We start from the raw sequence: 13,629 nt of genomic DNA, 5'->3' as shown, positions 1-13,629 counted from the left end.
GATTGAGTGCAAGCTATAACTCACTATAATCAAAAAGATCTTGTGACAGTGATTCACCCGATGAATCTTGCGATGATGAAGTTGCATCCTGTGAAGATGTCTGTGACCCAAAAGTGTCTAGCACGTCCATTCCATAATATTTTCTTAGGCAAGCATCGATCACTAGTTGGATTGCGCAATAGTCATTACAATAATCCCAAGAAACTTCATCAACTTCTGTTGGCCACGCTTCTAATGGAGTGACTTGATTGTATTGGCACAATACAATATCCTCTACAACTCCCGATACTATCAATGATAAATTGAAATTCTATAAGGAAGAGTTGTAAAAATCTCACTTAGAATATGTTGGGGTTTATATGTGGATACTCCAACATTTTGCATTCACTCTAGGCCTTGACATAGAAAGTCCATCCCTCTAGCTTGGGAATCTACCCTAATCCGGCACTCCAACATGTTCTACTAATGTTCCAACAACTTCTCATTAGTAAACCAACAGATAAAGGTTGTTTGAATTAAATGCAGAAGTTGCTCTAGCAATTGAAGAGGTAGAGAATTGCCTTGAAGCACTCAGGCAACAGTATCCAAAGAGAAGCACTCTTATTCCTCCCGATATGCCATCCACTTCTTATCAGCCCCTAGATGATGTAGGTATTGAACATCTTGAAGCTCTAGAAGTTGAAAGACTTATCAGGAAATATAAGAGGCAGAATGATGGACGTGACTTAAATAGTTCGGACGATGACGAGCCAATTCGCAAGTACGATAAGAGAAGAAATCTAAAGTATCTTCACGTGAAGAAGAAAGTGAATAAGAGGAAAGAATTCAAAAGCAACCCCAAAGAAAGTATAATAAGCCACGTGAAAGGAGAAGAAAATTTACTCAAAGTATTATGGCAAAAGTACTTTTCATGTACTGTTTGGCATTGTTTATAGCATCATAACACATTGTAACAGAAGCACGTCAGGAGTAACATCCTAGTTTGTTGGTATAAGGGTCATATAATTGGCCATTATAGGCCGAAAGGTGTTTGTAAGAGTCCGTAGAATTATTGGTGATTTCAAACTATCACCAATAATCATATGTATGTCTTCAGTGTTTGCTTATATAAGAAAGCTTGTAGATGAAAAGAGGAGGGGAATGCACTCTCCTTAGAAATAATATTGTGTGGTTAGTTATGATACCTAAAAACTCTCTTTTCTTCCTTTATGTCTGGTATAATACTTTAAAACTAGGGATGTTTTGATTAATCCTGGTTGTATGCTCTGCACTTGCTACAATGTGGAATATATGCATAAGAATTCTGCTACCCTAAAATTTTCTATGATATGAGTCAAAAAATGAAAAAAAGAATTTGATGGATAACTGGCAATTTCTAATTTGAGGCTCGTATTCTATTTTCGTTTTTGCCAGCTCGTATCATAGGTCAATTTGTTGACATGTTCTCATTTTCTCGTATGCTGAAGTTCAAGTAGAAGCAGATTCCACATCCTCAACTTCTTAGATGGGTAGAATGATTCTCAAAATATCAAACTATGATACGAGCTATGGAAAACAAAAATAGAATTTGTGGCAGCACACGATCCTTCATTGGCCTCAGAATGGAGATTGTTTGTTAGGCACCAAAATCCTTTTCATTTTTTGATTCATATCATAGAAAGTTGTAGGGTAACAAAATTCCAATGCACAAGTTTCACATTATGGCAAGTGCAGAACATACTATTAGGATTAATCAGAATATCCCTAATTTTAAAGAATCATACCAAACATAAAGGAAGAAAAGAGAGTTTTTAGTGATTCATGGCAAATCACAAAATATTATTTCCAAGGAGTGTGTGTTCCCCTCCTCTTTTCATGGACAAGCTTTCTTACATAGGTAGACACTGAAGACATACGTATGACTATTGGTGATAGTTCGAAATCACCAATAATTCTACAGACTCTTAACGGACACCTTTTGGCCAACAATGGCTAGTTACTTGACCTTTATATTGACAAGCTAAATTTTGCTCCTGACGGACCCTTGTATCTTATTTTTCACTTCTGCTACAGTGTGCTATGGCGATATGAACAATGCCAAAAAGTACATGAACAATACTTGTGCTACAGTACTTTGAGTAAATTTTCTTATCCTTCGAGTGGATTATGAGACTTCCTTTTGAGTTGCTTTTGACTTCTTACTTCTTATTCACTTGCTTCTTCACGTGAAGATATTTTAGATTTCTTTATAGGTTGTATTTGCGAATTGGCTCGTTATTGTCTGAACTATCTAAGTTATGTCCATCCTTTTGCCTCCTGTATTCTCTAATAAGTCTTTACACTTCTAGAGCGTCAAGATGTTCAGTACCTATATCATCTAGGGGCTAATAAGAACTAGATGGGATGGTGGGAGGATTAAGAGTGGTTCGCTCTGGATATTGTTGCCTGAGTGCTTCTAGGGTTTTTCTACCTTTTCAATTGCTGAAGTAACTTCCGCATTTAATTCAGATAACCTTTGTCTTTTGGATAAATGATGAGAGCTTGTTGAAACATTAGTGGAACATGTTCAAATGCTAGCTTCAGTTAGATTCCCAAGCTGAAGTGATGGACTTTCCCTATTAAAGCTTAGACTGAGTGCAAGCTATTATTTACTATGATCAAAAGGATATTGTGATAGTGGTTCGCCTCATGGGTTTTGCGATAATGAAGTTGGATCTTGTGAAGATGTTTGTGACTCGAAAGTGTCCGGCACGTCCATTCCGTAGTATCATCTCAGGCAAACATCGATTGTTGGTCAAGTTGCGCGATAGTCATCACTATGATCCTAAGAAACATTATCAGCTTCTATCGGCCATGCTTTTGGTGGAATGACTTGATTATGCTAGTAAAATATCCTCCCTATACTATTGATGATAAATTGAGATTCTACAAAGAAGAGTTGTAAAATTTTTATTTGGAACAGGTTGGTGTTTATATGTGGATACTCTAACATCTTGTAGTTAGAGGTGACAAATTTGGAAATTATTAAAAAAAGAAAAGTCGTCAAATGAGATTAAACAAAATAGATGTTGATAAAAAATTTAAATGAGACGTGCTAATCCAAAATCACTTTGTAATTCAATTGGAAAAAAAAATGATATAATTAGGAAAATTATCAAAAATCACATAAACTTATTACACTTTTGCCAATTTAATTTCAAAAATTTTAATTGAGTTAATTAAATTTTAAATTTTTTAATGTTTTGTCAATTGAGCCCATCTAGAATCACTGAAGTAGACACTGGCCATGTTATTTGGCAAGGTTGATGTTATTGTGGACAATTTTTAATATTATTTTGATATTTTGATATTGTTACTTTCCTTTTCTTTTTCTTTTTTATTTTCTTTTCATTCTTTACTCTCTCTCTCTTTTTAATTGTTGGGTTGGTAGGGGTCGTTGAATGAGGCTTTGCAACCCTCGAGGGCTTGCGAGCCCTCATGGAGTAAACTTTTCACAATAATTGATGACAAGTGTACCGGTTTAGAATTTTTGATGATTCAAAGATTATTTTTGGATAAATTTATCACACACACACAATTAATTTTTTATCAATTTAATTTTTTTTATGGTATGTAACTATTAATTGATCTACTTGGATTTGCCACATAGGCCTCCAAGTGAGCAATTTAACAGCAATGTTTAATGAAATTTAATGGAAGATAAATATGTTACATGTGTATTAATTTATAATTTTTAGTGGTTAAAAATTATTTCAGGATAAATTTGCCATTGATATATCAGTTTGAAAGTTTTTGTGACATTAATTAAAAATAATAATTTGAAAAATATTTTTTAATCAATTAGTGTATGAAAAATATTTTTCATTATCGACAATAATTCATGTCTAAACATTTCCGTAAATGATGAAACTATTTTTCGTTCACTCGTTTTTGTAAGAGATACAAGTAAATATTATTAGGAAGATGTATTCCAAATCGATTATACATTTGTTCTGATTAGAAACTTGACGTTGAACATGGCAAGCTTTTCTTATAAAAAATGTTTAGCAAGCACATGACGGCTGCTGAACAAAATCATCTTCTAAAATTCAACGTGAGAACAAGTGTGCTCAGTCAAACCATTGCTTCGTTTCATTCTAATTCTGCAGACTCTGCGACTCAGCAAAGACGACGAAGCACGCATAGCACAGAGGCAACAGAGATAACACTAACAGCTAAAACTACAGATCTCCACGGCCCAAAAAGGAGTTCTCAAAGGACTTATCTCTCTACTTCAAGAGCGAAAGCAAACCAACGAGGTAATCGAATTTGGTCTTGCGCATGAATTGAAAAGTCAAAAGTGTGATGACGAGGTATATATGTCATCTAAAAACCTGAATGTGTGGAGGTAGAAGGGCAAGGCAACCAAGAAGATAAGACATCAAATGACCAAAGGTTTAACGATAAGACTTTTCACAAAGTAAATACCAAAAGAGAGATACTAACACCAAAACTGCAAAACTACTACAAAAATACACAATCGATAGATAATGCCTACATTATTAGTTCAAAGGTAATGCTACCCAAGAGATTGGCATTTTCATTACAAGCAAAATCCTCACCTCACCATGTCTTTTTCATTTTCTTGTTTCCTAATAAATCTCATCTAACCATGCATTATGTGCCAAAAAACCTGGGGTAGTGTACTTCTACACGGTTTCGTATGTACAGCACTGCAAATAAAATTAACAAATTTTTCAGAATTTGAGGCTACGTTTAGCTGTCTGTCGCACCATCAGAGGGAGAAGTTCCATGTGAGCTCAACAAAATGGGTCTGGTCGACCAATACCGTTCAAACCTCTGCCTTGCATATCCGATATAGTCAAAGTCAATTTCATTCACATGCTCCTGAAAACCAAAGAGGAGGGCCAGGAAATAATTGTAATTAGAAAGAAGAGCACCACATGCATATTGAATAAGCTTTAAGGGCAGCCATCAACAGTCAAAACTCTAGTTATCACGTGTCGATAAAAGGGCTTTCACATTAATAAGGAATATGCTTGGTCTCGCTGGCACAGCCATTCCCACCAGTGAGCCACAAATTTCACGATATAATCAGGGCTTAACATTAAAGTACCTACCGATATTATTCCCCACAGGCCCCAAAATAGATGACTGGCCAGTGTATACTTCTCAACATCTTGGACCAGCTGCTCTACCTCAGCCTCACTTGGCACATGACCTGCACAAAGTTTTAACACTTTCAGGTCACACATTGAAGTCTAAAAGATTAAGTCAGCATGTCAAATAGAGAACATCATAGATATTTACTCCAGATGATGAAAAGATTCATACTTTGCATCTTGTCCCATACAAGTAGGAAGAGATTATACATCAATTAAGTTGTTTAACCAAATGTTGAAGAGCTAGTTCAGTGTGCCCTAAAAGTACAATGCTTCAATAGGTTTAGCAATAAATCAGTGCTCAATCTTGCTCTGCGAAAAAGATTCAACAAGGCATGCACAGAAAATAAAATGGAGGAAAAAACAGAAAGTGCAATGCAACTTAACATGCTTTTTCCTAGACTACAAGCCTAGCAACAAACCACGTACAGACGTATAAAGAATCATACCTGAATGACTCAAATATATTCGTATAAATCTTCGCGCTCCTCTAATCCTGTTAGCAGTCATAGTTTTAGAAAAAGCACTTCTATTCGAGATAGATAATGACCAAGGAAGCAACAGCAGAGAACCCAAAAACAAAAACTGCTCACCGGGATATTTTCTGAAGTCCAAAATATGAGGAGTCTCGGTATGATAGTCAGCAGTCATCTCACAGAAATGATTTGCAATATCGAAGGCAATGGGATTATAACTGGAATATTCATAGTCCTGATGAGGTGAAAGAGATGGAGAAAAATGGGAATAATAATCTTATCAGAGGTTTCTTATGTGTTCAGCTTCAACATGGGAAATGAAGAAGGAGAGCTCATTTTAAGGAAATTTCTTTATTGTAAGAAAAAGGGCAATGTTGTAGTGGAGCAGAAAACATAAGGATGAGGTAAAAAAAAAAATTCTCTGTATAATCTGCACTAGTGTCACGACTATTCATTGGCATTGACACTTCAGTATTCACAATGCAATCTTATATACTGGCATCAAAATGAATAAAAAAGAAAGATGCAGCGAAATATCTTACAATAATGGTTATTGCTTTAGTGTCTTCCTCCATCATTATGTTACCATACTGTAAATCGTTGTGGCAGAATCCTATATGTTCCTTCCCTGCCAGCTCCCTTTGCAGCAAAACAATTTCATCCTCAATGGCATCCAAGTTTACAGCCTTTGCTTCTTCCGAAGTAGCCATATCCTTGGCCGCCTGCAGCCACTTTCTGGAACAATAACAAGGGCATGGATGATCACTTTTTTCCACTGACATTCTTGATATCAAAGTTAGAATTAATTCTAGCTAGGTCTTGAGATAGAAATTACATATGAGTGAGACACATAAAGCAGTCACACTTCCTCTTCCCCAAAGGCATGAGTTACAAGAAAAGAATGGAACACCTCTTTTAGGCAACGAGAGAAATTAATACCTTAGTCTATCCCAGAGAACAGCATTCTTTGGACCGGGCATATCCAGAGTATGGAATTCCCTCATTTTAGCCGCTATATGAGCAGAAATTTCAGAGTCACGCAGATCAGGAGCTGAAAGTGTCTGTAATCCACAGATTTAGATAAGCTCAGTTTTCAATTCTTGTTGTTATGTACATATAATAAGATCGACAAATTTAAAAGAAGCTTATTCTGCCCACGTTCTCTTGATTTCAAGTTGGCCAAGAGTACTATTTACAAACCTCTGATGTAGGTGATAAATAATATGCACCTGATTTCCCAAAAAGCAACATCATACCAACTACCAAGTGACGCAAGAAAAACTTTTGTCAAGCTATGAATGACTTGAAACTAAGCAGATCTGTCCTTATGATTTTACGAATGATTTTGTTCGAGAATCATTCATCAACATGATGATAAAAAAGAAGTGATGCCCAAGCAGAGCACTAGTGTACTCAAATTCTGCCCATGACATGTCCTTTGAGGAATAAAGGTACTTCGTGTTTTGTCCACAACCCCAAGTATCTTAATCGGTGTAACAATCCAAATAATTTTCAATAATTATGATACTGAAACACCAGTGAAGACTATAAAAGCTAACAGAAATATCTGACCTTGGCATATATCTGACAAATTGATTCTCAAACAACAGTTTAAGCACTTCTTATATCCATCTATAAAAAATCCCAACAGCGCATCAAAACTCCAAATCCTAAATCCTATAACTAGCAACATCAACATCATCTTAAATCCCTGAGGACCATGATAATGCGTTCCTTCCTAAGTTGAACGCCCAAGAATCTACCTAGATAGGGAAGAGAATTACCCGTGCATGGATGAACTCTTCAATTCGCCCATTAGAGAACCTACCCAACAGACGAGGCCCCTGCCCATGCTTAGACATAAACTCGAAACTCCGGATCTCGTTTTCCCTGTCGAAGAACACGTCCACACCCTCACCATAAATCCTAACTAGGACCTTTCGTGGCACTCCATCCTTTCTGGCGGGCCACTTTATTTGGAAGACTTGATTGGTCATGGCACCCTTAAGTCGGATCACCTGTAATGCATTTGAATCGAGCACATCATCCCACTCGGAAGCCAACGACTGCAACATCTTCTTTGCTTCCTCAGGGATGTGATCTTTGCTGTCCATGGTATATTCGGAAGCAACCATGGGACAATTGTTTCCCCACAAGATGACCAATTGAGCTAATTGCAATCCGCGAATTGATCGCCGAGGACACTACAAATCAAGCATATCGCCAACCCTATGAGACGAAGGCTGTCAAATGCAAGATGATCGGTACGAAATCCGACAATATCACGAAACGATATCATGGAAGAGTGATCCTAGAACAAACTTCCGACACCATAATTCGCGAGACAGAGGCGGGGCGGGGAACCACCTGAGAGTTGTCAGAGTCGACCTCGATCGGAGACGACGGAGATGGAAGAGGTCAGTGACGGCGATTAGGGTTTTCGTGCAATCGGAGCAGAGAAAAAAGCAGGGAGGAGCAACAGCGAAGATGCTCACCGGAACGACGGTCGGAATTAGCGAAGAAGGCAGGAGAGGCGTCTTCCAGAAACGGAAGCGACCGCGATTTGGGGGAAGACTTAACGAAGATCGGCACGAGACGAGGACGGCGGCGGCGGAAATGGCGGCGCGACAAGCGACGGACGAGAACGATGGAGAGAAACAGGGGAACGCTGAGTAAAGCCACGCTACCCGACCCGACCCGCACAGGGGGGCAGAACGAGGATCCTACACGTGGAGGCATGCACAAAAACGGCACGCGCAGGCCTACACGTCAAAAGCCAAGACGCGTTCCGTCACGATGTCAAAGATTTCGTCGGATCGGGTCAGCGAATAGCGAAAAGCTGCGACGAATTACAACCCGAATAGTTCTTAATTCCAATTTCCCTTAAGCGGCCACGACCAAGAGCAGGAGCAGCCCGGGCCCGGTCCCGGTCCCGGTCCCGTCCGCTCCGCCTGGAAATATTCGAGCAACTAGAGCGTACGATTCATTCATTGCCTTCCGTCAAATTGCCGGTGGGGGAGATAAGATGAAGAGATCCGCCTCCCGACAAGATCTCGTTTTCCTGATATCATGGAGAAAACGAGAGTGGGTGTCCGGGCGGACGAGAAGACAGCGCCTCGATCACGCCAGAGGCATCAGCTCTGAAACTGGAGCCCTCCCTCTCATGATGGCTCCCGCACTTCTCGGTTCAGGGTCCCATCAATATCATCAGATTTTACCCACGAGTGGAGTGGAAGTGCTGCTTTTCATGCGCAACACCCATCTTTTTCTTACTAATTTGGGTTGAAAATATCAACATATAACCGGTGAAATTCGATAGACAGATGACTGTATCAATTGATGCAGCAATCTGATTTTTAATATCACGGTTAGAATGTTTAAAGTTTAAACCCACGATTCGAAGCTTCAGACTAAAGACCAAAACCAATTTGGCGGCGGCTTTCGATTCGTGGTGGGAACAGAAACGGCAAGGCGTTGCCAGAACACGATCACATCGGTAAATCTTTACAACCAGTCAACGAAAAGTCTTACACTGCACCGTGACTCCCCACTCGTTTGAAGACAATAATGCACTCCCGGCGAACATAAAACCTTATTTATTATTATTTTTTTGGTCTTTTTATCTTCTTGGCATTTGCAGCAAACAGACGAACGGGAAAATTTAAAAGAAAAAAAAAATCACTGGACGACATGAAGACAACCCCAAGAACGTATCTTTGCTATATTCCTCGCCACTTTTTATTCGTCGGGTTTTTGATTCCGCTCAGTGCTTCTTGATGAACTCGGTGACGCCCGCCATGAGCCGGTCGGTCTCCTCGGCCGTGGCGGGGTCCGTATCGATGGCCATCTTGTTCAGGTAGAAGCTGTGCGTCATCCCGCGGCTCACCAGCAGCTCCACCTCCTTGTTCGCCGCCTTCATCGCCTTGTAGAACTCCATCTCGGTGTCCAGCACCAGGTCCTTCTCCGCCACGCAGAACAGCACCGGCGGCAACCTCAGCCCCTCCAACGCCGGCGCCGCCCGCCCCATCGGGCACGTCAGCGGGTGGTCCCTGGTCGCGCCCTCGGGCAGCCCCAAGCTGAGGAACTTGTCCACCATGGCCCGATTCAGGAACGGCGTCTCGGGCTGCTCCAGCTCGGACTGGCTCCGCTCCGCCCGGACGAACCCCGGGTGGATCGGGATCGCCCCGGCCAACCTCACCGGCCCCAAGTCCTCCGCCTCCCCGGCCCTGCGAGCCACCTCGTGCACCACGTTGCCCCCCGAACTGTCTCCAATGAGGAAAACCCTACTGAAATCCGCGTGCTCCTCGAGCCACGGCTCGCGGGACTCGCCCCGAGCCACCGAAATGAGCCACTCGAGGGCCGCGTAGGCGTCTTCCATGGCCGCGGGCAGCCGGTTCTCCGGGGCCAGCCTCAGGTAGGCCGAGACGCATATGGCCCGGGCCGAGGCGGCCAGCTTGGTGTAGGTGTTGTAGTACATGAACCAGTCGGCCTGGCTGATGCAGAAGCCGCCGCCGTGGAAGTGGAGGATGACGGGGAGCTTGGCTGAGTCGGCCTCCGGGATGTCCTCCGGGAGGTAGATGCGGACGCGGCGGCCGGACTTCCTGTCGGTCACGACGTCACGGACGGCGACCCCGTCGATGAATTCCTCGTGGGGGGCCACGGGCTCGGCCATGAACTTGGCCTCCGGCGGTCCAGTCCACGTCCGGTCGACGGAGCCGTCCTCGTAGACACGGAGCCAGCCGGGGACCTCGTCCACCATCTGCATTTGACGAACCATAGTGCAGAATTATAGAGAAGTGGAGCGGCGTTAGCTAGGAATCGCTAGGGGATGTATGTAGTCGTGTGCTCGTTTCAGTGAGTATGTCCGGGGCCATTTATAATAGCGGTTTCGGAAGGGACATTGGAGGGGAAAGTTCGTGATCTTTTCCATTTTCTATGACAAATTCATTGCGAAGTCGAAAGTTAATATTCATTTCTTAATAGGAAGTCGTCCCTGAGTTGTCGAAGACTTTGAATAAATCAAATTAGAGCTCTATCTGGTGAAATGGTCTCGAAGTTACCTGATAAGAATCTTTCTCGTAAATAAGTTAATCATTTTTTGAATTTTTAATAATCTTAGAGATTTCGTAGTTAAACGCTGTATCTCCACCCATATTGTGAATCCATCAATAAGTGGGGAATCTACTATTTTAATAAAGTTATAGAACTTGTTGTATTATTGGTCTGTACCGAACCTCCAACTTTTTGTCAGTTTTTTTTTTTTAGCATGAAACTTTTTGTCAGTTTGATAGGTCTATAATTTTCCTTGCTAGTTTGTAATATGCTTTGTGGGCCGTACTAGTTATGAAATATTATCTGCTTTATCCTCAACCTCAGCTATATAAGGCGAGATGAAATTGGAATAATAACCAAGAGTCGGGAGAAGAGTAAAAATTCCCAACTTCCATTATGTCCTCTCAGTTATTCTTCTAAACCTTTCTCCTTTGGGACTTGGTGATATCTAAAGGATTGTATTACAACGTTGATCCGACAAGATAAGCCAGTTCACCAAGTATGCTCTTAACTTACTACTTTAAATAGATTTTGTGGAGATAGAGATTAGTGATATTTGAAAACTACTAAATAGTCATAGATCTATTACATTTTTGTCAATCAAACCCTAAACCATTTAATTGTACTAATTGAGTTCGAAACATTTTCATATTTTATCAATTGAGTTAATTCGACCAATTATAATCATAACATGGACGCTAACAGTGTCACATAGGACAACCGACATTGATGTCTAAATTTTTTATAATTTGTTTCTTTTCTTTCTTTTTCTTCCTTTTTATTCTACCAGGATTGATAAGGTCAAGGGCCACAACCCTTGCCTGTAATCACAACCCTCACCTAGTGGCCAATAAGGGTGGGCCAACCCTCATTGGGTTTGGAAGAAAGAAAAAAGACAAAAGAAACTTTTACCAAAAAAAAAAAAAATGACAAAGAAAGAAAAGAAAAAAAGATTAACAAAATTTGTCCTCATCTATACCAATCAACACTAATGTCAGTAATTTCAAACTAGAATTGGTTGGATAGATCCAATTGACAAAACGTAAAAATGTTCATGACGTAATTAGCAAAATTAAAAAATTTGAAATTGAATTGACAAAAAGACAATAAATTTAGAACTATTTGGAAAATATTCCCAATGTTTGAGAGGAAGGACCCATATGTTGGGAAAAATATACTCGTCTCAAAACTCTAATAGTCTCTTAATCCCTTCGTCTATTATCCCAGTCGGCCCAGCGTGAAACTACCCCTCCCGTTTTCTTTATGATAACACATTATAATAAACCGGTCGTCGCGAGTTCTCAAGCAATGTGGAAAGGCCAATAAGTCTTGCAAGTTTGGTGAATGAATCGCATATCTATCAGAACAAAGGCATCCAACCCACGCTTATTTTATACAGTTCTAATGACGGTCGGAGATGGGAATTAAATTATTTAACTTGAATTTTATATTCCCCCTGATGGGAATGCGATCTCGACGAAAAGGAGAGATGGATTAGTACTCGTGTAATCAACCTACTGATGAGGTAATAATCCCGCTTGCTAATCTGTCCTCACCCTCGAGCAATCAATCAATCATTTTGTCTTCGAGCGGGTCTCCTGTCTAAGTCAACATTCAAATAAGACGTAACGCGCCCGACTAGTTTCAACCCTTTTTTTACTCTCTATCTTAGGTTCCTTGGAAAGTTCAGTTCGAGTACGAGGCAATGTTGGAGAAAATTCACGGTGACTAGCAAAGTCACTAGTCAACTTGTGGAGCACGAATCTTCCACCTCATTTTTTTTTTCTATTTCTTGTGGAAGATAGACAAGCATATGACTTTGATAAAAGCCCCATCACACCCTAAGATTGGACTTGTCAAATTGATGGATTGAATCGGATCGAAAAATCAGTAGACTTAAATAAATCCATTTAATTTGTTTTGATTGTTTTCCATGCAATACGAATCTAAAAGCTTATATCCAACCCGACTCATATCGTAAAAGCACTTTCATATCTAACTCAATCTACAAAAAATCATATCTAAATTGAGATGAGAGTGCGAAGCAAGTGAGCGTGAGATCAAGTGAATGAGATAAATAATAAAAAACTTGGGAAATTTTACATGATATAACCGTTGCTTTCAAATACATTTCTATGATAGGAGAAGAAAACGTGAATTTCACTCCACTTATAAAAATAAATGACGTGCCGCATAGTCCCCTAGAGCATGCATTGCATGGGGCACCCTGTTGATTTAATGATATCTTATTTGTCACTTGCGATCAACATTAATCTGACAACGTTGATGATTGAGGTAATAAATATTATATTGCATGCTTATAAACGAGTACGGTTGAATTTACACAATACATCATTTGCTTTCGAATATATTTTTACGACGGAAGAAGAAACGCGGATTTCAATCCGATTATAAAAATTAAATGACATGATGCGTAGTATGCAGGAGCATGCATCGCATGGGGCTTGACGTGGATGGGATGATATCTTATTTGTTGCTTGCGAGGACATGAATGCGACAGCATTGATGATTGAGGTTGAGGCAACACACCCTGTGTTGCATGCTTACAAACGAGCAGAGGCTGAATTCTAGGTAATTTGGAACTTTAATGCGAGAGAGGAGCGGAGGAAGGAAGGAAGGAAGGAAGGAAGCAAAGGGAAGAAAAGTCAAAAAGTAGGAAAAGGGCGAGTGGCGAGGGGCGAGCGAGGAAAGTGGCGGAACAGGTGGAGGCGGCTTCAACCTCCGCGATTGATATTTCAAACATCCTTTAATGCGGCTTTCCAATTACGGAAACGGGATCAGGACGACGACCCCCTACTATTCTTTCGCGGTGGTTGCACTGTCTGATTTTGTACACTGGCGTTTGCATTTTCAAATCGAGTAAGAGAGGTAAATAATGAAAACTGGGAAAATTTATATGATACGTCTATTACTTTCGAATACATTTTCACGACAGAAGA

At 40.4% G+C, this 13,629-nt stretch overlaps 2 protein-coding genes across 2 annotated transcripts; both read right to left on the bottom strand.

Annotated features, from left to right (window-relative positions):
* Positions 1-4,457: 4,457 nt before the first annotated feature.
* Positions 4,458-8,482, bottom strand: LOC104454514 (probable choline kinase 2). The gene is made up of 7 exons (XM_039317157.1): positions 7,402-8,482; positions 6,557-6,678; positions 6,160-6,352; positions 5,728-5,852; positions 5,591-5,631; positions 5,100-5,200; positions 4,458-4,866 (listed from the first exon to the last, which is right to left on the bottom strand). The coding sequence occupies exons 1-7, from the start codon at positions 7,750-7,752 to the stop codon at positions 4,735-4,737; spliced, it is 1,065 nt and encodes a 354-aa protein (XP_039173091.1). The 5' UTR covers positions 7,753-8,482; the 3' UTR covers positions 4,458-4,734.
* A 703-nt stretch (positions 8,483-9,185) lies between these two features.
* Positions 9,186-10,507, bottom strand: LOC104454513 (probable carboxylesterase 15). Its single transcript, XM_010069377.3, has one exon. It carries the CDS (start codon positions 10,392-10,394, stop codon positions 9,381-9,383), a length of 1,014 nt encoding a protein of 337 aa, XP_010067679.2. The 5' UTR covers positions 10,395-10,507; the 3' UTR covers positions 9,186-9,380.
* Positions 10,508-13,629: the final 3,122 nt, after the last annotated feature.

The sequence above is a fragment of the Eucalyptus grandis genome, chromosome 7 (genome assembly GCF_016545825.1).
Source record: "Eucalyptus grandis isolate ANBG69807.140 chromosome 7, ASM1654582v1, whole genome shotgun sequence".
Lineage (NCBI taxonomy): Eukaryota > Viridiplantae > Streptophyta > Magnoliopsida > Myrtales > Myrtaceae > Eucalyptus > Eucalyptus grandis.
The sequence above is the reverse complement of the archived record's forward strand: the minus strand, read 5'-3'. Positions and strand labels throughout refer to the sequence as shown.

Bases quoted from the DNA above. Each gene is read 5' to 3' on its own strand.
- LOC104454514 (XM_039317157.1), bottom strand. From the start codon at position 7,752: ATGGTTGCTTCCGAATATACCATGGACAGCAAAGATCACATCCCTGAG. The intron at 6,353-6,556 runs GTATTAATTTCT...TTATTGTTCCAG, and splicing joins GTTCTCTGGGATAGACTAAG to AAAGTGGCTGCAGGCGGCCA. The intron at 5,201-5,590 runs GTATGATTCTTT...AACTTTGTGCAG, and splicing joins AATATATTTGAGTCATTCAG to GTCATGTGCCAAGTGAGGCT.
- LOC104454513 (XM_010069377.3), bottom strand. From the start codon at position 10,394: ATGGTTCGTCAAATGCAGATGGTGGACGAGGTCCCCGGCTGGCTCCGT.